Source organism: Mus caroli, unplaced genomic scaffold, assembly GCF_978045245.1.
Source record: "Mus caroli unplaced genomic scaffold, Mus_caroli_1 scaffold_16, whole genome shotgun sequence".
In the NCBI taxonomy this organism is placed as follows: domain Eukaryota; kingdom Metazoa; phylum Chordata; class Mammalia; order Rodentia; family Muridae; genus Mus; species Mus caroli.
Window position 1 is genome coordinate 14,681,018 of NW_028227271.1, and position 27,859 is coordinate 14,708,876.

A 27,859-nucleotide genomic window follows, 5' to 3' on the forward strand; every position below is an offset into this window, starting at 1 on the left:
GTGGGTTTCCCCCTGCTATGTGATTGGCTGGTGAGGGCTGGCTGCTGGCCTTGTTATAAACATGCTCTTGAAGGTCAGGTCTGTTCCTGGCTCAGAGGAAACAGGAAAAAGGTAGACCCCGCATCTCTGAGAAGCTGGCTCTGACCCTTAAGGGAGTAGACACTGTTCAATCTGAGAAGCATCCATCTCCTCTAATTGGAGACCCTACTTGGAGCCCAGAGGATCCAACCTGGACTCTGAGAAAAGCAGAGCAAGGTGGGCCCCCTGGAAGAATGGACACTGAAGGGCTGCCATAGTCAGGGTAGGAGCGGGTGCGGTTATAGCAAAGCTGGGAACAGCAGGGGGGAGAAAGTATAGGAGGGGCTAGAAGCACATAAGGGGGGCCCTCACCAGCTTCAACTGTCACCTGGTGGGGGCAGGAGCAGAAGGTAGGAATGGAGGTGGGAAACCACCCAAGGGAAGTGAGCAGCGGAGGACCAGCACCCAGAAAGGGATACGAGGTTTGAAACTTAAAGTGGGCTTTCTAAACAACTAGACACCGCTGGAAGGTTTAAAAGTGGGGTGGGGGTTGGGGGTATCATTCAGTGGTAAAGTCCCAGCCTGGGTCCCATCCCCAGCCCCAGAAAGCCAAGAGGAAACAGTGACAGGGATCCCAGGGGATCATCAGTCTAGAGGTCACTCACTACCCAGAGAGCTGGAGAGATGGCTCAGCCAGGTAAGAGCACTCGCTGTCCTTGCAGAGGGCCAGAGGTTGGTTCTCACCACCCACATCGGGGAAGCTCACAACTGCCTAAACCCTGGCTACCTCCCAAGGGCACCCTCACACGTACATCATACACTTCCGCAGACATAGTTAGACATTAAAAATAATTTTTTAAAAAAAAAGTGTGGTACTAAAAAGTCTGCAGAAAGCCCAAGCCAGGGTCTAGCAAACTGAAGGAGGTCAGTGTAGCAAGAAGGTTTAGAAAGGCATGCTCCGAAGACACTGCGGAGTCTAAAGGCACACGGAGCCAAGGCTGTGGATCTGTGGTACTTGTCTGAGGTACTTGTCTGAGGAATAGCTCCTACTCCCTAACCCTAAGCAAGCACAAACTGAGACATGATTTCATTTCTTATAAATTTATTACATAATATTATAATAATTATTATTAATAATAATAATATAAGAAACATAGATCTCTGTGGGGTGTATCACAACGTCAGGGTCAGGAGGCCTCAGGACTGGAGCAGGGGGTTGAAAGCCCCCCAGATGGAACTCCATACAAAAGGGGGGGGAGAAGCAGAACTGACCCTGTAAAGTTAAAAACCCAAATTGAACAGAACCAAAAACCCACAGGTAAATGTGAGACTGTGTATGTGGCAGTCTGTTACAGTGACTGCTGCTGTGTGTGTGACCTGCTCTGTTGGTGAGAGGGTTAGTGGGTGTGACTCTGTGTCTAGGGAATGGGGCCGATGGGCCAGGGTGGGGCGGATGGGCACAGACCGGCGTGCCAAGCCCCTGGGCCATGAAAACACCTGTTTTCTGTCTTTTATATATATATATATATATATATATTTATATATTTATTTATTTATTTATTTTTTATTAAAAAAAGCTAGAAATAGAAACAGAAACTTGTGAGTGACGTGGATGGAGCTTAGTCCAGACTCCAAACCCGATGTTTAAAAATGCCCCAGGGCCCCCCACCCCACAGGTCATTGCTGAGTGTGAGGAGTCACAGTAAGGGGGCCAGGGGACCCTCAGGAGTCTTTGCCTCTCTCCAAGGGCTGTTGTGGCCTGATTTTAGTGGTCCCCACAATTCCCTTAGAAGCCCGAAGGGGTACTGCCTGCAGGGGAGCCCTTGAGGCCTCCCGAAGCTGAAAGGATTCACTAAGAATCCCTGCTTAAGCTGGGTGAGGTTCGGGGGGTGGGGAGGACAGGCTGAGAAAACAGCAGGACCCACCAGCAGGACAGGGCCCCTTCCCGGGCACACACCCATGCATGCACCCTGTGCAAGCTTCTGCCGCCACCTCCCTCCCATCCAGAACAGTCCCTGGGGACCACTGCACAGTCAAGCACACACAGGGCACCCATGCGCTCAGCCACACCCAGTTTTCACAAGCACACAGGCGTGCACACACATATGTGGCGCGCGCACACACACACACAGGGCAGGAATTGGGGAGTCTTTGGGGTGCAAGGCAGGGAGGCTTCTCTGCTGTAGTTGCCCAAGAAGTGGGAAAGGTTAGACCCCTCCTGTGGGAGAGACCCTGTGAAGATGATGGCTGGGGTTTGGGTTACCGGGGCCCAGCCCCAGGGCAATAATCTCCCAGGCCACCTGGCCCTGCTAGTGCCCAGCAGGCAATGCCTGCCACCCGTCCCCCTGAGCAGCACCTAAAGGGTGGGTGGGGCATACTATAGCTCAGCGAGGGAAGGGGGGCTGAGCCGGGGTCCCCAGGGTGGGCTGCCAGGACCCTGGCTAACCCCAGGCCAGCTGGAGTGTCCCCTGCCCTGTATGGGGTGGCAGTGAGGGGCCGGAGATGGAAGACTGGGCAGCTGTGGCGGGACCAGCGAGAGGACTAGAGGGGAAGAGGGCGGGAACTATTACGGACAGAGATATTTGTTCCTTTTCTCGTTCCAAATATAGAGTGGATTAAAATATGTAAAACAGGGGGCTCCTTGGCCCCTATCGAGAACCCCAATGTCTCCCCCCTCCCCCCGAGTCACCAAGGCGTGTCCTGACCTCGCATGCTGGGCTAGGTTCCCCCTCTGGAAGATTGGCCACCAGGAGCTATGGAGGAGGTGGTCAGGCCAGAGCACCCTGCCCCCACCCCCTTCCACCCAGCCCCCTTGGTCCGCGCCCTTACTGTGTGCTGGGTGGGGTTCAGCGGCAGGGGAGGGCACTAAGCAATGTACAGGGCAAGTCTCCAAGCAACAGCAAACAGGACGATTCATGCAACATTCCTGGCCCGGGCGCCGTGGTAGGGGGCGAGCCGAGCCTGCGGCCTGGAGTAGGGGTGGGGGCCCTGCCGGCAGGGCGCAGCAGGAACAGGAGAGTGAGAGGGGCGTCAGCTGCCATCCAGCTGCCTGAGCGCACGCTCGATGTTCATGCGGTGGCCAACGCGTGTGACGCCCAGCTCCACGAAGTCTTCCTTGGTAAGCGCAGGCAGGTGTGCGCCTTCGATCTCATGGTCCTCGAAGCGGTCTCGGTGCTCGCCTAAGTGGATGCTCTCCAACCAGTCGCCCACATCGAACTTGCTCCAGAGCTGCAGGGGCTTCTGTTGAAATGGCCGACGCGGGCCGGCACTGGGGCCAGAGCCGGGAGAAGGCGAGGGCAGCGGAGATGGTGAGGGGGAGCGGCTGCGCGCACTCACACTTCGCACCACGAAGCGCACTTCCTTGGGTTCGTGCGGGATGGAGAGGCTGGACGACTTGAGGATGGTGGGAGGCGTGAGGCCGAAGGGCCGCCCCGCGCCTCCCACGCCCGCCCCCAGCCCCTCCACCCGCTCCAGCGATGCGGGTTTCACTGGGCTCGGGGCTCGTCTCGCCACGGGGTACCGGCCGCTGGGCCGCACCGAGTAGGAGGCCCCTCCGCCCGGGCCCCCCGGGCTGCGCTGCGCTGAGATGGTGCTCAGCTCACCGAGGCTGCTGAAGAGCCTGCGGAGGGAGAGTGGGTGAGGGCCAGGTGAGGGATGGAAAATAAAGTCGGAGTGGACAGAGAGGGCAGCAGAGCCAGGAGGTCTAGGGCTGGAGGAATATCCTGTGGTCATTCTTTTTGAAAACACAAACATCTTGGGTCAGGACCAGTGCCTTGCTCTGGGGGATTCTCAAACTGACTGGATTCTAAAGAGTAAGACTGTCCCCACACACTGCGCTCCATGGAGGCCCCAAGGGCAGTTCACCAAAGGAAACGTTTCTCATGGACAGAAGCTGCTTGCCCCACCCTGCCAGCCTCTAACACAGCCTCTGGGTGTGGGTTCCATCCACAGATGCTCTGGACTATAAAATTTGAACAATATCTTCACCACTCCCCGCATAGTGCTCTGTTCTCAAGCCTGAAGAGACCCAGAGCAACCCAGGCCAGTTTCGGGCACGGCGGAGTCATGGTAAAGGCTGGCAGTGGCACAAGACGTGACAGGTCCATGAACACGGAAGACAAACACCAGGCGGGGCTCACACCCACAGGAGGTGCGAGGCAACAGCACACGGTAACAGGAAGAGAGTCTCCCTGCACAGAAGAGCACACCACAGCAGCAATGGAGACTACATGTGCTGTGGACATGCAGCGGTGCTCACAGGAACGCAGTAGCACACAGGCAGACACACAAGGCAGATAGATGGTACCTCTCTTCCCAGCCTCACCTGCCAGGATCCTGGACTTCCAGCCCTGCCCCAGCCTGCCTGGCTGGAGGGGAGGCCAGCCCGAGGCGGCTGCTCTACCGGAAGTGCAGCTGCTCTACCGGAAGCCTACTCCCATAGCCCTCCCCCACACCCCCTGTCGACCCCTCACTGTGTCCAAGGATAGCCTCAGTAGCTGTCAGTAGCACCAGAGCCCCACACAGCCATGCAGAGCAGCCAGGGGGCGCAGCCAGGCACAGCATGTGGACTGCGAGAGGCATGGGATGGGCATGCTCACTTACACAGCCGGCACTCGGGACCACCGCGCAGCTAGACAGAGCAGCCACATGCAGATAGATGGGCAGGAGAGAGCAATGAGAGAGAGTGTTAGCAGGCCAGGCCCACAATGCCTTCAGTCACAACCACACAATGGGCAGCCAGGTTCAGGGACCCCTGTGGGACGCTCTATGGAGGTCGGAACTCAGAAGGAAAGGCCCGTCTACTGCAGAGGTACTGGGGAACGAAAATACCCAGGACAGCTTGGACAGAAGGCATCTGGTTTGCCTGCTCCGGAGTGGCCTCGCTGGCTCCCTCCAGCATAAGGTGCAGTGTTGCTTAGCAGTGCCTTGCAGCCTGATAGTCACTCTAACGTTTGACCGACTTCTCTCCAGTGGCCATCTCACCCCCATAACGTCCTCTAGCTTAGGATGGCCTAAGTTTCTACCCACCTGGCCCAGAACCCCACACCAGCAGGAGTCCCCTCAACGTGTCCCTCTCCTTGCTGCATAGCTTGGCTCTGCAATATTCCCCCTAAAAGGTCTGCACTCTGAAGGTGGTGGATCACTGAGAGGTAACTGGATCATGAGAGGGCTGCCCTAATCTATGAATGAATACACTGACTGGGGTTGGGTGTGGCGGTGGCACACACCTCTAATCCCAGCACTCAGGAGGCAGAGGCAGGCAGATCTCTGAGTTCGAGGCCAGCCTGGTCTACAAAGCAAGCTCCAGGCCAGCCAAGGTTACATGTTGAGACTTTGTCCCTAATGCCCCACCCCCCAAAATAATGATCACAACAATACATCAATGACTTCATGACTTATGAAGTCATGGTCTTATTCCTGCCCCCTTTTCCCTTCTTGCTTCCTGGCTGCCAGGAAGTGATTCACTGAGCCTTCCCTATTGTGACTGTCTCAACAGCAATGGGGGCCAAGCCACCACGGAGACTGAAATCTCTGAAACTAGGAACCACAGTACACCCTTCTTCCTCAAGCTGTTGCTGTGAGGTGAAATCCGTCACGGAGAAGAGCAAGCTAGCAAGCATGCTCCCTGAAGCATCTTTCAACTTTTCCCCTGCACCGGGCAAGATCAGTCCTTCCCTAGAGACCTCATTTCGATCACTCGCAGCAGCTTTCTCCTCAGCCATCCATCCCTACGGCTTCCCCCCAACTGCTCAGACCCAGGGCAGAGCCGCTCGAACAAGCCAAACCAGTGCCACCAACACAAAGATTCCAGGAACATCTGAGGGCTCTACAAGGGAACAGGCAGGCAAAGCCTCCGGAAGAAACTTTCAGTCCCATGGAACCTGGCCTCGGGGAGCCATCCTGGCTTTGGGGCAAAGTGCAGTGGGCAGCAGAGGTGAGGCGGTGCTGGAAGCCCAGTTGTGAGGTCAGACTCTGACCACCTACTGAGCCCAACAAGGCCAGGCAATGTCACCTTCGCTGCTCTCCCCCCTGAATCCATGCTGGCCCGAGCATGGGCATCTGTATCACTGAACAAACGTCTAGGCAAGACCTGCCCCAAAGGTAAGGTTTCCGCAGCCTACTGCTGAACTGGAGGGTACAAAACAGCCATAAGACAGTGCAGTGGGGAGGTTCTGGGGTCCAAAAGGCCTAAGCTAGGACAAGTAGCCATAGCTGCCTGCCTGGCAGGGTGACCTGGAGGCCTGGGCTGAGGGCAACCTAGCCTCAAAGGTGCCCAGGAGACTGGAAGTGGAGAGAGAGCCAGTCATATACCTCAAAAACTCCACCAGTATTGCTGATGTTGGGAAGGCCTAGGGGAAAAGCCCAAGGAAGGGTATGCACAGGAAGGAGTGGCCAAGGTATCAGTGTCTGTTCCCCGCCCCCATCTTGGGGATGAGCTCAACCCACATTGTCCCCGGGGCAGAAACCCCAGCAGGGTGCAAATCTGATTCTAACATGTCTACGCACCTCTGCATACCCATCTCTGGCTACTGCCACCCATTAGCTGACTGGCCAATCACATTCTGCTCAGGCTACATCCACAGCAAGGTCACCTCCCAGCATCCACTACCCTCCAAAGTGCCTCTGGCTGGCACACCCTCTAAGACACTCAATCTTGCCCCAGGAACTGGGAGCCACTGAGAACCGGCCTTTGTTCCTGGCAGTCACCAAGGCTGGACGCAGGGGTCCCCTGGGATGACCTGTTTCTTTGGAGGAGCCCTTCCCTCAGCATCCTACCTCCTGGATAGCTTCTCCAGCCCACTGCAGTCTTTTGTGGTCTGCGTGGTCTCAGCCTATGTCGTCTACCCACTGTCTGCTGTGACTAACAAGCCCAGGAATGCCGTGCGTGAGGGCCTATCGGTGTATTCTGAGCTCAAGGTTTCCACTGGGCTCTCCTAACACTTTTTAACATGCAGGATATCCAACCCTGCCTCAGTGAGCAGCACCCACGAGAGGACTGTGGCTCTTCTACCTTTTCAGCTTTGGGGAATGCCACCAATTCCTCCCATTAACCCAGGTCTTCCTCATCACCTGAGTCCAGGACCCTCAGAGTTTCAGGGTCTTTCACCATCTTCCCTCCCTTCCTCCTTTCTCTCCCTTCTCTTCTCTTCCTTCTTCTCCCCCCTCCCCCTCTCCCTTTTTCTCTGCTAGGGACAAAGCCCAGGCCTCATGCACACCAGGCAAGCCCTCTAACCACTGAGCAACATCCCGGCCCTTCACTTCCTTCTCAGTGGCTTTCCTTGACTCCCAAAGCCTGGCACAAACTCAGGAATATAAGTCACATTGACAAAAAACAAAAAACAAAAAACAAACAAACAAACTGTTGCCCTACAAAAACCGTCCTGGGATTGCCTTACCTCCGTCAGCCCACTGGTACCAACAGTCAAGAAAAGGTTCCTTCGTACTCTGGCCTGGCTTCTATGTCACGATCCCCACCTTTGCACTCATGTGGGTCAGACCTAGGCCTATGGCCCTTGGCAACTCAGAGGCCTCATTACAGGACAGTTCTCAGTAGGAACAGGCAGGGCTCGGCGGCTTCTGCGTGTGTCCCTCCTGCTGCCTCGGCCTCACTCCTCACTGCCCGGCCCCGTTCAACACTGATATGCCGGGTGTTCCTACGTCTCCTCTTCTATGGTCTCTTTCTGTTCCCTAGCAGAGTTTGGGGCTTTAGCGAATGCATCTGCCTATGACTTCATGCAACTGCTCTGCAGGGACACAATGCATCCTGTCCTCAGTCTCCTGGGGTCAACTGGGGACCTTCATGTATGACTTTCCCAGAACGTAGGCTCTGTCCATCCCCTTAACATGCAGGCAGGACTGAAAACAAACAGGACAGGGCTCTGTGGAGCAGTCTGATTGGAAAGTAGGTCTCCTGTGAAATCTCAGCAGTGACCTCAATAGGTCTAAAGAACAGGGCACTTTGACCACCCACACACAAGCATGTAATAAAAAAATTTTTTAAAAAATTAAAGGCTCTGTAAAGTATTGTAGCAAATACTTCCAAAGTCATTTTACCTTTAAAAAAAAAAAAGAAAGAAAAAGAAAAAAGAAAAGAAATGTGACGATCAGGTACAAGACTGAGTCAGCTGGCATGCCTGTATACACCTGTGATATCAGCACTTAGGAGGCAAAGGCAGGAGGGTTTATTTTAAGCTGAAGGCCAAGCTGAGCCACACAGTGAGTTCAATGCTAGCCTAAGCTCTATGGAAAACCTCTCGGGTTGGTGAGATGGCTCAGTCGGTGAAGGCACTTGCAGTCAAGCCTGGCGGCCTGAGTTCAATCCCCAGGACCCACAAAATGCAAAGAAGAGTACTGACTCCCACAGGTTCTCTGACTTCCACATACACACCATAAAGCGTGTATAATGCACACACACACACATGCACACACGCACACACGCACACATACAACAAATGTAAGGAAAGAAAGGTCTCACATCTCAATAAAACAAAGCAGATGTAACTCAGTGGTTGACTATTTGCTTAGTATGCTCAGGGCCTTGAGTTCGACACACACACACCCCAAAGACCCTGAAAGCCAAAGCAAAACAGCCCTGTGGTAGGCTTCAAACCACGTGTAAGATTCAAGTCCAAACATGAGACCCAGAAGACAAGGGGAACGGGAGACAGGCGCAGGTCTCTCAACTGACAGACAGGCAGAGCTCCACGACCAGGTGTGGAGCCCAAGGCCGGGCTCTAAAAGATGAACAAGTAAGATGCAGCCCAGGGCTCTCAGTAGACAGGGATCTGATCAGCAGGGGGCAGACCTGCAAGCTGAAGTGAGAGACAGGCGAGATCACAGACCTCAGCAGTAGCACCAACAACAATGTTACCTTCCAGCCTCAACCCAAAACCCAACAATGGGCCCTGTGCAAAGGAGCCGATCTCCAAGTTACTGAGCTTTTCCTGTGAAACGGCAAGTTTAACTTGTCTACAAAAAGTTCAGGCTGCAGGGCACCTGTGGCTAGAAGGCATCCCTTCCTGGCCTGAGGCATCTTCAGAGATGATGAACGAAGAGGGTCATGTCCTTGGTGGACTCCCTCCATCAAGAGGAGAGAAATGAGCCTGGTGGGTAAGGCTCAAGAACCATGCACAGACCAAAGATGTGGTTCAAGGGTGTGTCCTCTGCCAAAGCAGGACAGGTCCTGAGAAGGACGCAGTCACACCTAGATATCAGAACTTCACACGCTTTGGACACTTCTCTAAGGGAAAGGCTCATTGGTGATCTGTATGCCAAAGTAAGACCCGAATGCTAGATTCCAGCCCCCACTGGCTACAAAGCCAGAGCTGAGGCACAGCCCCTACAGACATCAAAGTAAGGGTGTCCACAAAGACCAGACAAAAGACCAGGTCTGAAATAAGCTAGCTGTACACAGAGCCACAAGTGCCCCAGGCCTGCAGCCAGAAACGAAAGCACTGTGGTAGGCGGCAGGACACACTCCAGATGGCCATTGTTTCATCCAGATACGAGGATGTGACAGCTCACACTGTGGGGACAGGTAGGAGGATCAAAGCCAGCTTAGACTGCATAGCAAGACCCTGTCTCCAAAACCAAAAAAAAAAAAATCCAAAATGGGGAAGAAAAGTGAGTGGGAACAGAATAGAATACAGAGGCAAATGGAAGAGCAGGGTGCAAGGTGCTTCAGTGAAGTTAAAATGACTGATGAACATGATAAAATATATCACTCATATACAAAAGATATGTAAGTGTGCTACACAGCAAAGGTCTACCTCTGCAAACCACCCTGAAATCACTGAGCACAGATGGAGTGTTACCAAAAGGTGCTACTAGATGCCCAAGAGATCTTTGCCCATCTGTGCTTCCTTCCATGAACTTCGCCTTAGGACAGAGCACTTGCACCCAGCCTCCTCCGTTCATTGGCTTAATGTATGAAAAAGGGCATTCAGACTTAAGAGATGGAAGAGGCCAAAAAGGGAGAAAGTCTAAGAACGGGTCGCGAGGACAGGAATGTCCCTGTCTCTGAACCTCTCAGAGAGCAATGTGAGCTTCCCAAGCTCCTGTTCACCTACTAGACCCTAAACTGGAAGACTGTAAAACGAGCAGGCCCTCTGAGTAAGACCTGAAGCCCTTCCTTAAGCTGTGCACTGCTCACTACTCAGTGAACTCTGTCTTCCACAACTGACAGTGAACAGTGTCTAGGAACCAAGGAGTAGGGAATCAGGAGTGGTAGGTACCCCACCCAAACCCAGAATAAGAGAACCGCGGGGCAGAGGCAGGAGCAGCTAGAGAAACACAGACAGGAGGCTGGCCACAAACTGGTCGGCTCTCTCCAGCACCCATGCAATCCACATGGGAGCCCTGGGGAAGGTTGCCAAGAAAGGGCTTGAGGGATCAACCCAAGGCTCTGCCACCTTCTGCCTACAAAGTCTAACAACCTTAGTAGCACCCAGACCTCCTTCGTCACCTCCCACTTCTCCATCACCGCGGGCGTGGGGATGGGGCAAACATGACAAGAAGGAAAAAGTAGGTGAGAGAGATGGTGTGATTTCCAGCTCTTCCTGATGGAGCTTTATAACGCAAATCCAGGATTCTGTGTTGAAGGGCCCTAGGAGGTGCCACAACACAGAAAAAAGCGTTTCTAGGGCAGAAGGTAAGAAATTTGTATCAAGTCCCTAAAGGAAAGGAACCAATGTACTCTGGTTCCTGAAAAAGAATCAAGGGAGGGGGGTGCTCCAGGACACCAGCCATATGGGGCAGTCATACTATCAGAAAGAGAACCAAAATGTAGCCACGGGGCAGTAGACTCAGGGTCAGACAGCTGCCAAGACAGAGCAGGGGCTCCAGAGTACAAGGTGAGAAGATTCTCAGCTAAGGCAAAAACAGCTGGAGTTAGAAGCTGGAATACAAAGTTGCAAGCCCGCAGCACCGCCTCCAGCAGGTCCTGGGAGGTCTCACAACATCCCTGGGTCTCACAGATACCCAGGCCCACCACTGCCTGCACCAGAAGGTGTCCACAGAGCAGCTGTACTAAAAGAGCCATCTATTTCAGACTGCAAAGCAAAACCAAAGATAAAAAGGTGGACAGGGAGAACCCATGCCATGGACAGATGAGAGATGGGACAGAATGAGGAAAGACAGCGGGAAGCCTGTAATGAATGAAAGGAACAGAAGACAGGAGGACAGGCCCCTCCCCACATCACCCTGCTCACCGAGCTGCTGCAATGGGTGACTTCTTAGCAGGGTCCAGCAGGCTGCCCAGGCCACCAACTGGTTCCTCCCCCAAGGAGCGCGTGTCTTTATTCAGCTGCTGCAGACGGGAGCTGAGCTCACTGATCACAGTTGGTTTGTCATCTTCAGGCCCAGGGAGCCCCCGACTCTCCACGGGGTCCCCCCACAGCTTGGACCTTCTCTGGAAGAGGTAGCGAGGGCGGGCGGGCCCAGCAGCAGAAGCCAACCCAGTAGAGGCAGCGTGGTGCTGCTGGGCCATGAGCTCACTGTCCGAGGATTGCTTCAGCAGCGGGTCCCTGAAGGTCACCGGCCCCTTCCCCAGCGGGGACTTGAGCTTGGGCTTGGGAGGCACTGGTGGCTTCTCGAGTAGAAAAGTGTGTCCATCGGCAAAGGAGGTGTGGGTGTCCGTGAGTTCCCCACTCTCCGAGCTCAGGGTGGACATGCTGGACACTGTGGAAATGGTGCTTGTGGTCTCCAGGTGGGGGTCACTGGAGCTTCGAGTGTCAGCCTCCTCTACTCCAGAGTCAGCTGCAGACTCAGGGGCAGGGGGCAGCTCGCTGCTGGGCTTCCCTGAGGCCGGGCTGGGTACCGTGGTGGGCAAGGGGCCCGGCCCTGGGGGCGGGGTGGTCAGCAGGATCCCATTGGCAAACTCTTCAGGGGGTGGCACTAGCCCAATACGGGCCAGCTCCTCTCTGGTCTCCTCATCGCTGGAGGACAGCTGAGCAGGTGGCAGGTTCACAGCAAATACCAGCTCTGGCTCCTCCTCTGAGCTGCCTTGACCTGGCCCGGGATCTGCTGGGATGCTGCCAGGGGGCTGGGCCCGGGGGCTTGGCATGGGCTCTGCCACAGCTGCTGCCTGCATGGGGGCTGGGGCCAGCTCCGGAGTACCGGGGCGCTCCTCTTCAGCCCCCAGCCTGCTGGGCTCCTGCCCATTGCTGGTGGCATGCACAACAATGAGGCCAGCTGGCCGTTGCAAGGATGTGTCCAAGACGCTGAGGATCATGGATTTCTTGTCCTCTGGTGACTTCCGCTCTTCCCGAGGGGGCTTCTCTGCCTCTCTCCGAGCAGGCACTGGAATCCAGGCTGGACTCCGAGGGGAGAAGGCTGGGGAAGCCAACGGTCCTCTCTCAGAGTCTCGAGTTTGCACATCCACAAAGAGGGGTCCAGGGCGGTCAGCATCGGGGCTGTGCACAGGTGTGGGGGACCGGGAAGGTGTTTGCGAGGCCAGAGCCCGCTCTCGGGCAGCCAGAGCAAGAGCTAAGGGTGAGCTAGGATCCAAGGGTTTGCCAGTGAGAGGGTGGATGAAGGTGGAGCCTGAGGGCCCAAGGCTGGGACCACCGACCAATGGCTTCAGAGCAGAGACAGGGGAGGGGAGTAGCAAATCGCGGCCAGTGGTGGCGCCTGTCCCCAGGAGGCGCTCATCAATGGAGCGGGAGGGTTGTAGGGATGGCAGATCCGCGCTGGGAGGGCTGCCCTCGATGGCACCCACAGAGAGGAACACAGTGGAACGGCGTCGCTCCTCCAGGCGCCGCTCCTTGACTGGGCCAGGGCTGGGGCCGCCGAAGGTAAGGCCAAGGCCTTCTCCAGAGCTGTAGTCAAGGCCGCCTGGCCGGGGCCCCCGGTGCGTTGGAGAGGGTTCTCGCGCAAAGCTTCCGCCCACTGGTCCCGGGCTACCCACGGCCAGGGCCGCGCGCTCCTGAGCGTCCTCCACCTGAAGCTGCTTCACCAGCGGGCTCTTGCGGCGCTGTGGTTTCGACGGAGCGAAGAGGCTGGCACTGAAGGCGCCCAGGTTGGCATAGGGACTATCAGGGCCTGACGGCCGAGGCCGGCGCTTGGGGCGCTCAGGCGGTGTGGCGGCAGGCGCAGGCCGGGGGACATCACCCACTTCTGGCGCAGAGTCCTGCAGTATGATCATGGAGCGCGCACGCTTCTGACGCTCAGGGTAGGGCAGCGGGCCCAGAGGCGTGCCCGGATCATACAGGCCGGCGGCCCCCGCACCCAGACGAGCCTCCAGGCCTGGTTTGAAGCTGGAGCGCACAGTGTCATAGGCCCGGCCCGGTGGTGGCGGCGGTGAGAAGGTGGGGGGTGGCCCGGAGTCGAAGTAGTAGGGCGCGGGTGGGGGTGGCGGGGCGGTCTGCGGTGGGGGTGGAATGCCTCGACCTTCACGCACTGTGTCCTGCATTGACGTGCTGCGTGGGAAGCGCCCTTCCAGTAGGGATGCCAGCTTCTCATCCTCCCCTGGAGACGGAGGGGCCAGGTAAGTCTGGCAAGGATGCTGGCCATTGAATGGCTTCTCTGGACCCAGCGCCACTGGCTAGTCCTATCCTCCACCCCAGAATGGCCACAGCCCCACCAAGGAAAGGCGAAAGGGAAACAGCGAGAGCTCTGAGCAGGACACCCACATTCCATGCCAAGTCCTGTTGCAGGTAGGGAGAGCTTTGATGGAGGGTTTGGGAGGGACCCCACCCACAGTGTAGAGGCCCGCTCCTACAGAGGATCTGGAACAGGACCCAAACTCTGACTGCCTGAACTGAAGCCAAGATCTCTCTCCAACCCCTGTGGGCACGGAGCAGGCCATGAGAAGACACCAGAAGGGTACAGGCAGCCCCCTAAAACTGTCAGAGAGGGACCTAGGGGTTGATCAGGGGGTTCCCCATCAAGGATAAGGGAAGCAACTCCGAAACAAAGTGTTGAACAAGCCAGTCATCAGAAACCCTGATGGTAACCAGAGATGGGAAGAAAGGTGGTCAGAAAGGAGGACCCCCCCCCTCCACATATCAAAAGGAAAACATCAACATCAATGAGGGGACACAGGAGAGTGCACCCGTGTATCTGCAAGAACTGACACCGACAACCAACCAGGGTAGGGGCTGGGAAAGCAGCCTCATTGGTTCCTTGGAGAGACTCTAGGGGATGGGCCTGCAGGAAACTAGTAAGTTGGTACCCTAGCCAGAGGCTAAAATTTAGAGAGCCTGGGCTGGAAGACAGAAGGAAGAATGGATGGGTAACAAAACTGGCATGTTCCAGGTCCACCCCTACTCTCTAATGTTACCCCAGGCCAGGGTATAAGCCAGTTCTCATAAGCTACACTTCCCTGAAAAGGAAACCCATCCTCTTGTCTAGAGATGTCACTAGTTCCCTACAGAACCTCCCTGTGTCTTTTCAGGCACGGGTGCAGAGTCCTACACTGCAAGGCTTGAAAAAGCCAAGTGGCCTGTCCTAATGAGTAGAAGGCAGGCGTGGTAGAGACTCATTACGCCTCTGGCTCTGTCGCCTCAGGACTAACAAGGCTAGGTGTGTTGCAAACTTGGGCTTGAATCCCAGCTTCATGCAAGTCGCCTTTAGGAGTCAGTTTCATCACAGAACCTTACGTGCCCCCATCACAGGGCTATTTACAGTTGACAGCTCAAGGCCGCGGGTAGCACCACCACGAAAGACGGCTGAGGTCATCACCAGTGTTCTAAGGTCTGCCTAGCTGCCCTTGGGCCCCCTCCTGATGTCATTCCTATACAGCACAGGAACATGTACTGAGCATTCACAGGTCTGTGTGCTAGGTGAAGCTATGTAGGAAGAGCTCGCAGAGACCTCAAGGTTACAGAAGACAGGAATGAAGCGTGACAGTGAGAGAGGGGGTGGAATTTAATACCAATGGCATGGTAGGTTGTGCCTGAAGATTAAAAAAAAAAAAAAAAAGTCACCTGCCTCGCACGGAATAGCGGTCTGTGCTGACACCAGACTAAAGAAAGGTGCTCTCTACCTGCCAGTCCGCAACAGGGTCGTTTCCTGGGTGCTGACTGTATACTCCAGACACAGCCTGGAAGGAGGGGCTGCTGCAACTACTGCAACAAGGTTTAAGCTTGAGCTGTCCTTACTGGCTATATCCATATTTGCAGACTATAGTCCTGGGATCCCAACATTTGTATTATGTGCCCAGGGACACGCAGCCAGAACCTGGGGTGGGAGTCCATGAAGCCTGACAACTCGGCCAATGCTCTTGCCGGCACAAGGCAGTGTGCCAGCCATGGGGAACTAGAGTTGAGCACCTGCTAGCCCACTGATGAGCTGTATTCCGGTGGGAGGAACTGGTGGGCTTGCTTGAGGCTTATACAACAAGCCCATAGGTCTGGATCTACAGTAGTCAGCTCTGGGAAAGACCCTCCAGGAAGAGAGAGGGCAGATAGGCAAATAAGGAACACGGAAAGACTCATGCCACAGAAAGGCAGAAGCAGATAACCCAGATGAAGCAGGACAGGGCTGTTGCTCTGGGGACCCGAGACCACAGGAGCCCACCCGAGACCGGCTGGAGGGATATCAGGTTATAAATACACTGCAGAAAGCTTCCTTTGCCAGAGAAACGGGCTAGAGAACAGATCCGTGGCAAGAGGACATGGGGAAGACCAAGCTGTGGACGAGGTACAAGACAAGCCTGCTGTAAGACTTGTCAGGCAAGAAATAAAGAAGCCATGGAGGACGCCCAGGATGCTTGGAAGAGCATAAAGCAGTGTCTCTTGGCACCACAGGAACTGCAGTCTTCACCAGCTGCCCTTCTCCACCCAGCCACTTACGGAAGTATCACTGCCAACCCATGAAGGACTCTACCATCTAGACGCCTGTGCTTTTTACACACTGGCCTCTATCACGCGTTTGCCCCAGAATCCCCAGGAAAGGTCTGCTCGCCCTGTTATTCTAAGTATAAATGCTGATGTTTCTGTGTGTCTGCATCTCCGCAGTCACTCTCCATTTATATGTGAACCTTGACACCCACATTATAAACTGTTGGACTGACCTAACTCTAGACATGTCATTTTCCAACTGAGACCCAGATCCAGCCTAGGGCCAGCTTATAGTAAGCAGGAGTCCCAGAATGGGTAACAGGCACACTCGGATAGCTGTTTGGCTTAAGCATGTATCCATTCTTAATGAGGTATAGGCAGGGCAGCTATGTGACTTTGGGGCAAGCCATTTTTAACTCCCCTATAAAATAAATGATTTCCCACCCCCACATGGTTGCCGTAGGTATTAAATGAGCCAGCGTGCATATAAGCAGCTCGTGTCTAGCCTGTAATTGGCCTGAACAGGAGTTTACGCTGATGTGGCACAGACGGTGAGTGTGGCAGGGGGTATAAGAACAGGTGTGGACGGATGTGTGGGTCAAAGAGACTAGATACCTGAGGACCGTGCAGACAGCAGGGCTTGTTAAGGACCCTGGCCTGGGATTAGGAGAAGACACGGCCATGTTTGGAGTGTGATGGCGGGCAGGGACTAAGGAAGCTCCACAGAAGGATAGACAGAAGGATGGACAGAAGGAAGGGAGCCTGAGGACACAGCTTTGAGTTGACCTACTCTTTGGATATGCTGAACAAATGCAGTGAGAAAGGAGGGGAGAGCAAGAAACTCACTCCCACAGTCCTAGGAGTTTCACAGAGGAGGGAACAAAGCCACGAATGTCAACTGAGGTCAGTGGAAGGAAAGCGGATGGTGCCGGCCAGGGGGGATGCCCCGAGGCTACTGCTGACCCTAGTGGGAGCAGCTTCAATCTGGCTTCGGAGAGACCCAGCTGCTTCAAATTCATAAGCATATGGCGACAAGAGAGAGCAATTACGGGTGACCTTTTGGGTCCGACCACTAAGGGACCTGGAGAGGATGCTACCTGGAGAGATGGGGTAGGCTCAAGGAGAAGAGTCAATTTTAGGTTGGGAAACTGGACCTGTGCTCTGGCTGACAGGACAGGAGAAGGCTGTGCTGGTAACAGCTGTCACCTGTGCATGGCAGAAATGACAGACAGGAAGAGAAGGACTAAAAGGGTGGCCGGGGATGGGGAGCGGCAGACGGGAAAAGAATTCCAAAGGTGTCTTCCCACGGCACATCTCTGGGTGGAAGAGCAAACTCCGATCCATAAACTCTGATCCATAAGTGGCATCCTTGAACTTTTGCAGAGAGAGATGGGGTCCTCCAACCCTGAATCTACCCACCCCAACCCAGCCATCCCTAACCCCAAGCAGTCCCTCAGCCCAGCCGTACCTACAGATTTGGTCCGTGGAATCCCCTTCCGCAGAGAGCCCGGCAGCTTCTCTGGGCCTGGGAGGCCCTGGCGCTCAAACAATGACTGTGGGGTCAGGGAGGAACATGGAAGTTCCAGGGCACTGGAGCACCCAGTTTTCCATCCAGCCCCACCCATTCTAGGCTAGACCAGACACCCCATACACCAGACACCCCAAAGGCACCAGTGCCCATGTTCAGTTGGGGTCTGCAGTGTTATGGGTAGTGAAATGAACACACGATAGAAAATTCAGACCCTGGGCATAGTCTGAGCAGAGAGGGAGAAAGAATCCAGGGGTGCCGGGTGGGATGCAGATGCCATCTGAATAGGGGCCATGCTGTCCCATGGGCTCAGCAAAGCTGTGGTCCCTCCTCTGTGTTAGAGTAACACAGACTCTGACTAAGGACAGAAGCACGAAAAGCTACAACCACAGAAGCGAACTGAACTACGGCCACCCTACAGGCTAACGTGGTCCCAAATTTCTCCCAGAGAGGCCATGAGAGTTCCACCTCCTCTGGAGAAAGGATCCAGATAAAGAACTCTTACCTCAGAAGAGAGGCGCATGACCCTCTGATCCCCAGGCCCGGACCTGACCATCCCAGAGCCCTGGCCCAAGGCTGGCTTACGCTGATCTCGGCAGGGGTGATCCTCCGGCTGGTGGGCCGCTGCTTGACAGTGGCCGCCCTCGAGTCAGCATCTGCAATGTCCGGCCTCAGTGTCGGCTCCGCGGCAACTGCCAGGATCTCATCCAACTTCTCTGCACAACCAAAGAGATGTCGCCTCAGCCGCAGGACTGCCACACCCACCTATGCCGGCATCATGGCACTAACAGGAGCCAATGAGCCCTACCCACCACCCCTAGGCCTCTCACTGCCTGAGACCTAGATCTGACATCCCATCTACACTCTGCAGACCCCAGGTTCCAGTTCCTTCACCAGCCAAACTCTATCCTTAAGAAGACCCTGGGTACCTCTGTGGTCACTGCAAGTCACATACTTACACACGCCACACACTCCCCTCAAGAGAGAGAGAGAGAGAGAGAGAGAGAGAGAGAGAGAGAGAGAGAGAGAGCGCCGGGCAGTGGTGGCACACGTCTTTAATCCCAGCACTTGGGAGACAGGAGGATTTCTGAGTTCGAGGTCAGCCTGGTCTACAGAGTGAGTTCCAGGACAGCCAGGGCTACACAGAGAAACCCTGTCTCTAAAATCCAAAAGCTGGGGGTGGTGGGGAGAGGATACTTTTGCTTATCAAAAAAAAAAAAAAAAAAAAGATGTACAGAGTTCAGTGTGGCATCACACCATGTCTGATGGTTACTGTTATCAACTCGACATAGAATTCAATCACCGGGCTGGAGAGATGGCTCAGCGGTTAAGAGCACTGACTGTTCTTCAGAAGGTCCTGAGTTCAAGTCCCAGCAACTACATGGTGGCTCACAACCACCTGTACAGCTATACAGGTTACTCGTATACATAAAACAAATGAATAAATCTTTTTTTAAAAGTTAAAAAATAAGGTAAGTCAATATTTTAATTAAAAAAAAAAAAAGAATTCAACCACCTAGGAGACCAACCTCCAGACACACTGCAAGTCACCTGCAATGACCACAGAGATAACCACAGGGGGATCAGACTGGTGGCAGACCACTTAGATCAATTCCCCTCGGTCTCATCTCACCCAGTGCCTTTTCTCAGCACATGGTCTATCCTCCACCACTCTGCCATGGTCAGCTCCTCCTAGTAGGACCACTGCCCCAGGGACAGACACTAACATTCAAGCAAGATATTCTGAGTGGGTAAATAAGATAATAACCAAGGGCTGGCCTGGCAGAGGGGAGCTATTTCCTAAGAAAAAAAACTCAGGCTGGAAATCTAAGATGGCCTCAGTACTCAGATCCAAGAAGCTACAGTCCCTTCCTTCCTTCCTTCTTACCCATGCAGAAAGGCAGCTCCGATGGAATGGGAGGTATGGAAAGTGTGGAAAGGACTCTCCTCTCCAAAAGCCTACTCAAACTCCTCAGACTTCAGAGCTATTTAAGGCTGATGCCTAAGAAGGGCTTGGCTGAGAGGAGCCAGGCGGCCTCAGGCATATTCTTGTCACATCCGCTATAAAATAAAAACCTTTGTGGAGTCGGGTTTACTTTTTTATTAAAGTTACTGGTTTTAAAATGGGACTCCGGGGGCTGTGGCGGTGGCTCTGTGAGTAAAGTACCTACTGCGCAATCATGAAGTCCGGAGTTCAGACTCCCAACACCCACATAAAAAGCTGAGCGTGGTCGTATATGTCTGTAACACACAGATCCTAGGGACTCCCTGGCCAGACAGTCTAGTTCACACGGCAAGCCGTGGATGCAGTGAAAGAGCCTGTCTCAAAGGGTAAGATGGAGAATGGCTGAGGAAGACACTCGGCAGGCAGACCTCTGGCCTACACACGTGCCTGTACAGGTGCACGCACATCCGTGCACATAGGTACACCACACACTCACCTCAAAAGAGAGGAAGAAAAAAAATGCTACTTTGGCTTATCAAAAAAAAATGTACAGAGTTCAGTGTGGCAGCACACCTTGTATGACAGTTACTGTTGTCGACTTGACCTAGAATTCAGTCACCTAGGAGACCAGCCTCCAGACACACCTGTGAGGGATTATCATGATGATGGTGATTGATATGGGAAGGCCCACCCTAAACTCCTTAGCTCTCATTCCTTCACAACTGCTCAAAAAAAAAAAAAAAAAAAAAACCGAACAAACAAAACACCGAATGTTGACCACCCTCTTCTTCCCGATTTAGAGATGGAAAAGCCTTCGAACTGAGAGCCAAATATAAGTAAGCTCTTCCCTCCTTGAGCATGTCATTTCACTGTGTTTTCTCATGGCAGAAGGAAAAGAAATCCTGTAATCCCATTCTTTGAGAGGCTGAGGCCAGATGACATGTTTGAGATCAGAATGTTTGAGATCAGACTGAACTACAAGGGAAACCCATTTCAGCGGGGGGGAAAGGGTTTCAGAGACCTTTAAAGTGTCTGAAGGCTGTCCGAGATATGGTTCTATTACTCTTGCTCAGAGTACACCTGGGGTCAGGGCACCGGCGTGCTCTATAGGTTGGGCAGTGCCTTCCTCTTCCTCTTCCTCTCCCTCAGAAGCCTCAGGCTCCACCCGTCCCCAGACCATATTCAATTCTTGAAGGCTGTGTCTACTATTGGGGGACATTTGTCCTAAACACCCTTCCATTCTCCAAGGACCACCGCTGAAGAACGTCTATGGTCAACCAGGACATACTCTTTTCAAACCCAAACTGCAGTTGCTCACCAGCACCTGTAAGGAGCCGTCCTCACATTCGCCATTATAAGATGGCACTGACACCTGTGTTCTAAGTAATAAACAAACCATCTGCACATGCGCTGGGGTAGTTTCCCACCCCATGTGCTCTGCCTTTCCCGTGATGACAACTCTGGCTGATAGGCTGCAGCCAATCAGGGAGTGACACGTCTGAGGCGGAGGACAGTCCTCCATAAAAGGGAGGGGGCTCCGCCATCTCTCTCTCTCTCTCTGGCTCTCTTCTCCACTGGCTCCTGATGGGGTAAGCAATAAAGCTTGTACCGCAGAAGATTCCGGTTGCCCTGAGTGTGTTCTTACCAGGGGGAACAAAAGCGGCGGGCAATAAATGGTGCTGAAACCCGCGAGCTACTACATCACGGGGAAGGAGCGGTTAATGAAGTGTTCCCGGAAAACAGACTGTTGAGAAGGATCCGGTGTGGATTCAGAACTCTTCAGCTGGGGAACTGTGGTAATGAAGTGTTCCCACAAAACAGACTGTTGAGAAGGATCCGGTGTGGATTCAGAACTCTTCAGCTGGGGAACTGTGGTAATGAAGTGTTCCCACAAAACAGACTGTTGAGAAGGATCCAGCGTGGGTTCGTAACTCTTCAGCTGGGGAACGGATGCGCGTTCGTTACAGCTTTACAAGGTATGTCTGGTCTTGAACTTTCTCTAGTGTTAAAAGCCCTTTTATTTCTTTTCACATGTCAACAAGTGGTTAAGGCAGGGTGGAGAATTCTGGACAAAATTCAAGACAGTCTATCAGAAGTAAAGCGGGGAGAGAGAGCAGGAGCAAAGAGGAAACATGGCGCGCCAAATAAGTATACAGGCCTTTCCACGGGTTTTGAACCCAAGGAAAAGTTAATGTCAGGGAAGAATACCTGGGGAGAGATTAGAAGGAAAGAGGAGAAAAAACAAAGGAAAAAAGAAAAGTTAATGTCAGGGAAAAATACCTGGGGAGAGATTAGAAGGAAAGAGGAGAAAAGAGATGAGTTTAAAGAGCCAGTTCTTAGTAGCTGTAAATCAGATGAAAAAATTAGCCCTTCTGAGAAAACAGACTTGGAGGAGGGAGCAGCTCGTTATGAGAGAGAAATGCGAGCTTATAGGTCAAGAAAAAAGCCAAAAGCGACTGGCAAAGGCCAGCTTGCTGCTCGGCCTCTGGGCAGTTGGCTTCAAAGTCATAGTGCACCTCCGCCCTATGCGGAGCCCCCTCCCTGCGTAATGCGTCAGCCCTGTGCAGAGAGGCAGTGCGCGGACTCGTTCATTTCAAGAGAGGCACAAAGGAAGATACAACAGGCATTTCCGGTCTTTGAAGGAGCCGAGGGTGGGCGTGTTCACGCTCCGGTAGATTATACACAGGTTAAAGAGCTTGCTGAATCGGTCTGTAAATATGGAGCCAATGCTAATTTTACCTTGGTGCAGTTATACAGGCTTGCTGGCGAGGCATTAACTCCTGCCGACTGGCAAATGATTGCAAAAGCCGCTCTCCCCAATATGGGCAAATATATGGAATGGAGAGCTCTATGGCAAGAGGCTGCACAAACGCAGGCCCGAGCAAATGCTGCCGCTTTGACTCCAGAGCAGAGAGATTGGACCTTTGACCTGTTAACGGGTCAGGGAGCTTATACTGCTGATCAAACAAATTATCACTGGGGAGCTTATGCCCAAATTTCCTCCACGGCTATTAAGGCCTGGAAGGCGCTCTCCCGAACAGGTGAAGCCACTGGACAATTAACAAAGATACAGCGGCTAAACGTCATTGTTCAGAGCCAGATAGGCCCAAAGAGATGGTTAAATGGAAAGATGTTTTAAATAACAAATGGAAAGGCCCGGATCCTATTTTGATAAGATCCAGGGGAGCTGTTTGTGTTTTTCCACAGAATGAAGACAACCCATTTTGGATACCAGAAAGACTCACCCGAAAAATCCAGACTGACCAAGGGAATACTGATGTCCCTCATCTTGGTGATGTCCAGTGCGACAACAACAAAGGGAAAGCAGCATTGGGAGATACAGAATTGGACGGCTAAATTTGAACAGACCCTTTGAAAATTGAGACTTGCCCCACGCACTTGGACCTGTCCCTGACCTAAGGACTATCTTTTCAACATTTTCCTTCTTTAAAGAATGGGTGGGGGTGGAATTATTTGGAGCTGTTCTTTGCTGTGGATTAGTGTTGCTTCTTTGATTGGTCTGTAAGCTTAAGGCCCAAACTAGGAGAGACATGGTGATTACTTCCCAGGCGCTTGCAGCACTAGAACATGGTGCTTCCCCTGATATATGGTTATCTATGCTTAAGCAATAGGTCGCTGGCCACTCAGCTCTTGCACCCCACGAGGCTAGTCTCATTGCACGGGATAGAGTGAGTGTGCTTCAGCAGCCCGAGAGAGTTGCACGGCTAAGCACTGCAGTAGAAGGGCTCTGTGGCATTTATGAGCCTATTCTAGGGAGACATGTCATCTTTCAAGAAGGTTGAGTGTCCAAGTGTCCTTCCCCCAGGAAAAACGACACGGGAGCAGACCAAGACCCCTTCGGGTGATGAGCCTGGGAGGAGGTTTTGTGTAAAGCCCCTATTTTACACACTGGGGATTTGACCTCTATCTCCACTCTCATTATTATGGGTGGCCTATTGCTCTTAAATAAAAGAAAAGGGGGAGATGTAAGGAGCCGTCCTCACATTCGCCATTATAAGATGGCACTGACACCTGTGTTCTAAGTAATAAACAAACCATCTGCACATGCGCTGGGGTAGTTTCCCACCCCATGTGCTCTGCCTTTCCCGTGATGACAACTCTGGCTGATAGGCTGCAGCCAATCAGGGAGTGACACGTCTGAGGCGGAGGACAGTCCTCCATAAAAGGGAGGGGGCTCCGCCATCTCTCTCTCTCTCTCTGGCTCTCTTCTCCACTGGCTCCTGATGGGGTAAGCAATAAAGCTTGTACCGCAGAAGATTCCGGTTGCCCTGAGTGTGTTCTTACCAGGGGGAACATATTCAATTCTTGAAGGCTGTGTCTACTATTGGGGGACATTTGTCCTAAACACCCTTCCATTCTCCAAGGACCACCGCTGAAGAACGTCTATGGTCAGCCAGGACATACTCTTTTCAAACCCAAACTGCAGTTGCTCACCAGCACCTACTATCTCTAACTGAACAGTTGTTGTGTAGAAGTTAACTCACTCCCGAGGCTATCTTATTGTATAGTGTATTGAGACTTGTACACTGACTCTGTTTAGATGTATACCCCTGAGAACCAGTGCCTTCATCTAGTAAAATAGTCATGAGCAGTGTCTATGTCATATAGGTCTAGGGGAAATTAGCACAAAGAAGCCCACAGCCATGCTAGCCAATGCAGCCCACACTGGCCAATGCAGCCCACACTGGCCAATGCAGCCCATACTGGCCACTACAGCCCACACTGGCCAATGCAGACCACACTGGCCAATGCAGACCACTGCAGATGCTGAGGACACAGCCAGGACATTTAACTTATCTTCACCAATGATTCAGGGGTTCCTCAGAAAGAGAATGTTCTGCCCTACTGGAGGACTGGACAATACAGGACTTAGCCAGCAAAACAAGTTCCCACTGTAGAGAAATTGGTAGGGTCCAAGCATGGCTTTCAGTACCACCAGGTAACAATGCAGAGACAGATGCAAAAGGTCTTCTCATATGTCTTTGCAATGAAATGAATCACTTCCTTTTGAACAGGTAAGACCACCACCCTGGCCAAGCCCTTGGTGCTATGCAGTATGTGCCAAGTTTTCCATGGCTACCACTGTCCACCTCAATACCCTATCATTGCTCTCCTGTTTCCCAAGCACAAAATGTCGCCAACAGAGCATCACCCCAGATCACAGACCCTTACTGCCATCCAGTCCAGAAGTAAAGACAGAAGTAAAGACAGAAGGAGAAAGGGCAGTCCATGACACAGTGATATTTCCTACCAAGGCACAGTCACCTGAGCCATGGACTTAAGAGACTGTGTGTCTCTAAGAAACCTAACAGATCCCAGAGATCGGAGCAGTTTACACACAACGTCTAGCAAAGCAACCGTTTAGGGTTCTGGTGCAATAGTGCTGTGGCCAAGTCAGAATTACTTCCCAGAGGAAGAATTTAAAACCTAGAAAAACTGAAATTACATATGAAAAGTTGAACTTTTTTCCCCCAACATAAGTCCACTACAGAATTAGAAAAAAAAAATAATCCTAAGTGATTTTAGATATTTAAAAATTAAATAAAATCCTTTAGGAACCAAGTGTAGGCATTCCCATCAGCTTTCCATGCCCACTTCATCTTGGGTGCAGGGCAGAGTGTGTTGGGAACCCAAGCAGGGATGAAAAGAAGGGTCGGTGGAAGTGACAAATCAGCCATTTCTCCCACATCTGGAAGAAGTGCATGACCACAGCCTAGCATCCTGGGAGCCCGACTGTTACAGAGTTAGGATACAGATCTTAACAAGAAGAGATTAGAGGGAGCCTACTGGCCACATGCCGTGAGCCAGAGATGTTCCCTCTACCCAGGCAGAGTCCAGGACATCAGAAGTAAGAGGAAGAGGGATGCTGGATGCACAAATCCACACAGCCTAGGCTTTGGCCATATCTGAGCCTGACTCACATCCATTCATGAGGCAGAGGCGACATCGGAAGCCAGGTAAGACTTCCCCAGATACTGGACCTCAGTACCCAGCCCCAGCCCTGGTGTCTCTGACCCCACACAGACACTGTGTTCCCTGCAGCCATGCTGGACACACAAATCATATGACAAAGGGCCTCAGAGGACACAGGGGTGGAACCTGAAGAAGAGATGGTGAACTCAACAGCCCAGGGGTGGGGTGGGGGTTCGGAGCAGGAGAGTCCAGCTCCTTTTCCAGAGCCACCAGATTCAAACTCCTACCCAAAGCAGCTCTGCTCTGGGCTACAACTCACCAGCAGGAAACTGGCTTAGGGCAAGGAGGAGATAAAAGATACAGCACAGAGCAGAGCTGAACACCCTGTCACTCCCATCCCAACACAGCCCAAGCACCTCACTCCTCCAAACTCCACAGCCTGACCCCCCAGAGGCCATCCCCTCCCCAACTCTAGGTCTTGACACTTGCAGGGGCCCTCCGCCGTGAGTTCTCTCTCCTTCTCCCCACCACACTATCTTCGGAGGTTACACCCCCAGCTCACCTAAACCCACAAGGACTATGGTTGTGCTCCCTATAACTCTCAGGGATACCCCTGGGAACTCCTTTACCATGACTCTACCAGATTCCCAAGCTGGAGAGAGATAAGTATGCCAGACTCCAGACCATCACACACCAGCACCCCTCAGTAGGGACAGGCAAGCCAGGCCTAGAATCACAGCAGCGGACTTACCCCCTTTTCTTCTCCGAATGGAAGCTTAGAATTGGGAAACAGAGCAAAGGGAGTTTAGAGGAAGACTTCACGGCCCCTGGGCCATGCTGCACAATGATGTCTGGATCCTGTTCCCCATTCCCCCACCTCCCCAACAACCAGGTCCCGCAGGCCTGTCCCCATCTGTACGTCCTTCTGAGACCAGCAGAACAAGCCTACGGATGCGCTAAACCTCTAGAAAAGGACAAGCAAAAGCAGGAAGACACGCCGTGTACACACAAATACTCACAAGCATGCACACGCACACACATGTGCACAATTAAACTGTACTTGAAGCAGCCAGATGTCTGTTCAGAACAAAGACAGAACTACAAAAACAAAGGTTCAGGTCCACTATTCACCACGGTGGTCACCTTTGAATACTCCGCACTGGGATTTGGGGGGGGGGGTTGGGTTTTGTTTTTGCAGTACTGCAGATATGGAACCCAGGGCCTTTGAAGAGGCTGGGCAAGGGCCGCCCTACGGACACACACCTCCATATCCCAAAGCAGGTGTGTAATGGCAAGCAGTATTTGGTAAAGAAATCTTCTCCACACCAAGGCAGTGGCAGGGACCTAGGCTGACCTCTTATCACAAAAGAAAAGACCCAGGAATTGGGGGAAGTCTTAATTTCACCTAAATAAATGAACAGGGACAGCTTGCCCACACTAGGTCCCTGATGTGGGTCGCTGCTAACCCATGTCCCTGACTCAAGCTGACCATAGGCATAGTTGGTAAGGGAGCCCCAGACAAGAAGAAGAATGGAGACAGGGTGATCTGTGCTTCTTCCCCACACCCTCCCCCCACCTCTTATGAACAACCCTTCTTAATATGAGATGTGGTCCAAACTGACCTTGAACTCACACTCTGTAATCCAGACAGGCCTGGAACTCACAGCAATCCTCCTGCCTCAACCTCCTGAGCAATAAGTATGTGCCACACCACAGAGTGCTCCCAATGATTTGTGCCAGACACCACCGCTTCCATTTTACTTAATTAATTTAATTTGGACCAGCCTCTGCTCACTCCATTAGTTCTGAGGAACTCAACTCTCTTCTTCCTCCTACCTTGCCCTGCCTCCTCCTCTCCACAGCATGAGCCTCAACCCCTGCACCCACTTCCCCCTCACCACACACTGGCTTCTTCTGCCCAAGTGCTCAGGCTATCTCTTTGACAAACATGGCTCCTAAAGAGACTGCCAGTGACTGGCAGGATAGGCATGTTGATAACAGTGGTGACTCAACATGTCTTATTTCTACCTTTCAAAAACACAAACAAATCCAGGCATGATAGAGCATGCCTGCAATCCTAGAACTCAAAAAGTACAGGCAGTTCAAGAGCTGCCTAGCACTACAGAGTCACCCTGTCTCAAACAAACGAACGAAAAAGAACAAGACAGTGGATTATGGGATGCTCGGCGATTTGGAGAACGCTACGCTGGTCTGCCTTCCTCCAATCAGACATTCCCAGAAGGACCAGGTCACCTCCCAAGAGAGTTTCTTTGTGTCAGGGTAGCTTTTCTCTAAATACAGGCCCATTTAGAACCTGGTTCAGTTTCAATAGCTATGATCCTGGGCGCAGAAGTATAGGCAGAGGCTCCAGCTGAGCTGTTCCCAGACCCCTTCTAGCCTCTACTCAGAAATACCATGATACCTCTGGTTCCAGCAAGATCTGTAACTGTAGTTACAACTACAGTTGTAGTTCTGGAGCAGAGGAAAAGATTCAACTCTTCTGCTCCCATTTCTACAGGCAAAAGCCATAGGCCGTCAGAGCTCTTCCATTCCCACAGCAAGCCTCTAGGGTCCTGGAGTTCAGAGTTCAGGATGAATATCACCTCCTAGTAGGAAGTAAGAAGGGCCCTTCTGACCTGGTATTAGAGCAGC

General features: G+C 52.9%; 1 protein-coding gene across 2 annotated transcripts in view; it reads right to left on the reverse strand.

Annotated features, from left to right (window-relative positions):
- Positions 1 to 1,159: 1,159 nt before the first annotated feature.
- Positions 1,160 to 27,859, reverse strand: part of Shank3 (SH3 and multiple ankyrin repeat domains 3) — a 63,112-nt gene continuing 36,412 nt past the window's right edge. Inside the window, exons 18-22 of one of the 2 annotated variants that reach the window (XM_021183555.3) lie at positions 25,959 to 25,982; positions 17,914 to 18,044; positions 17,269 to 17,353; positions 11,229 to 13,485; positions 1,160 to 3,637 (exon numbers count right to left, since the gene is read on the reverse strand). In XM_021183555.3, the coding sequence (XP_021039214.2) occupies positions 3,049 to 3,637; positions 11,229 to 13,485; positions 17,269 to 17,353; positions 17,914 to 18,044; positions 25,959 to 25,982 (3,086 nt within the window). In that variant the 3' untranslated portion in view covers positions 1,160 to 3,048. The remainder of the gene's footprint in view (positions 3,638 to 11,228; positions 13,486 to 17,268; positions 17,354 to 17,913; positions 18,045 to 25,958; positions 25,983 to 27,859) is intronic. The other variant, XM_029469607.2, reaches the window with a different exon arrangement.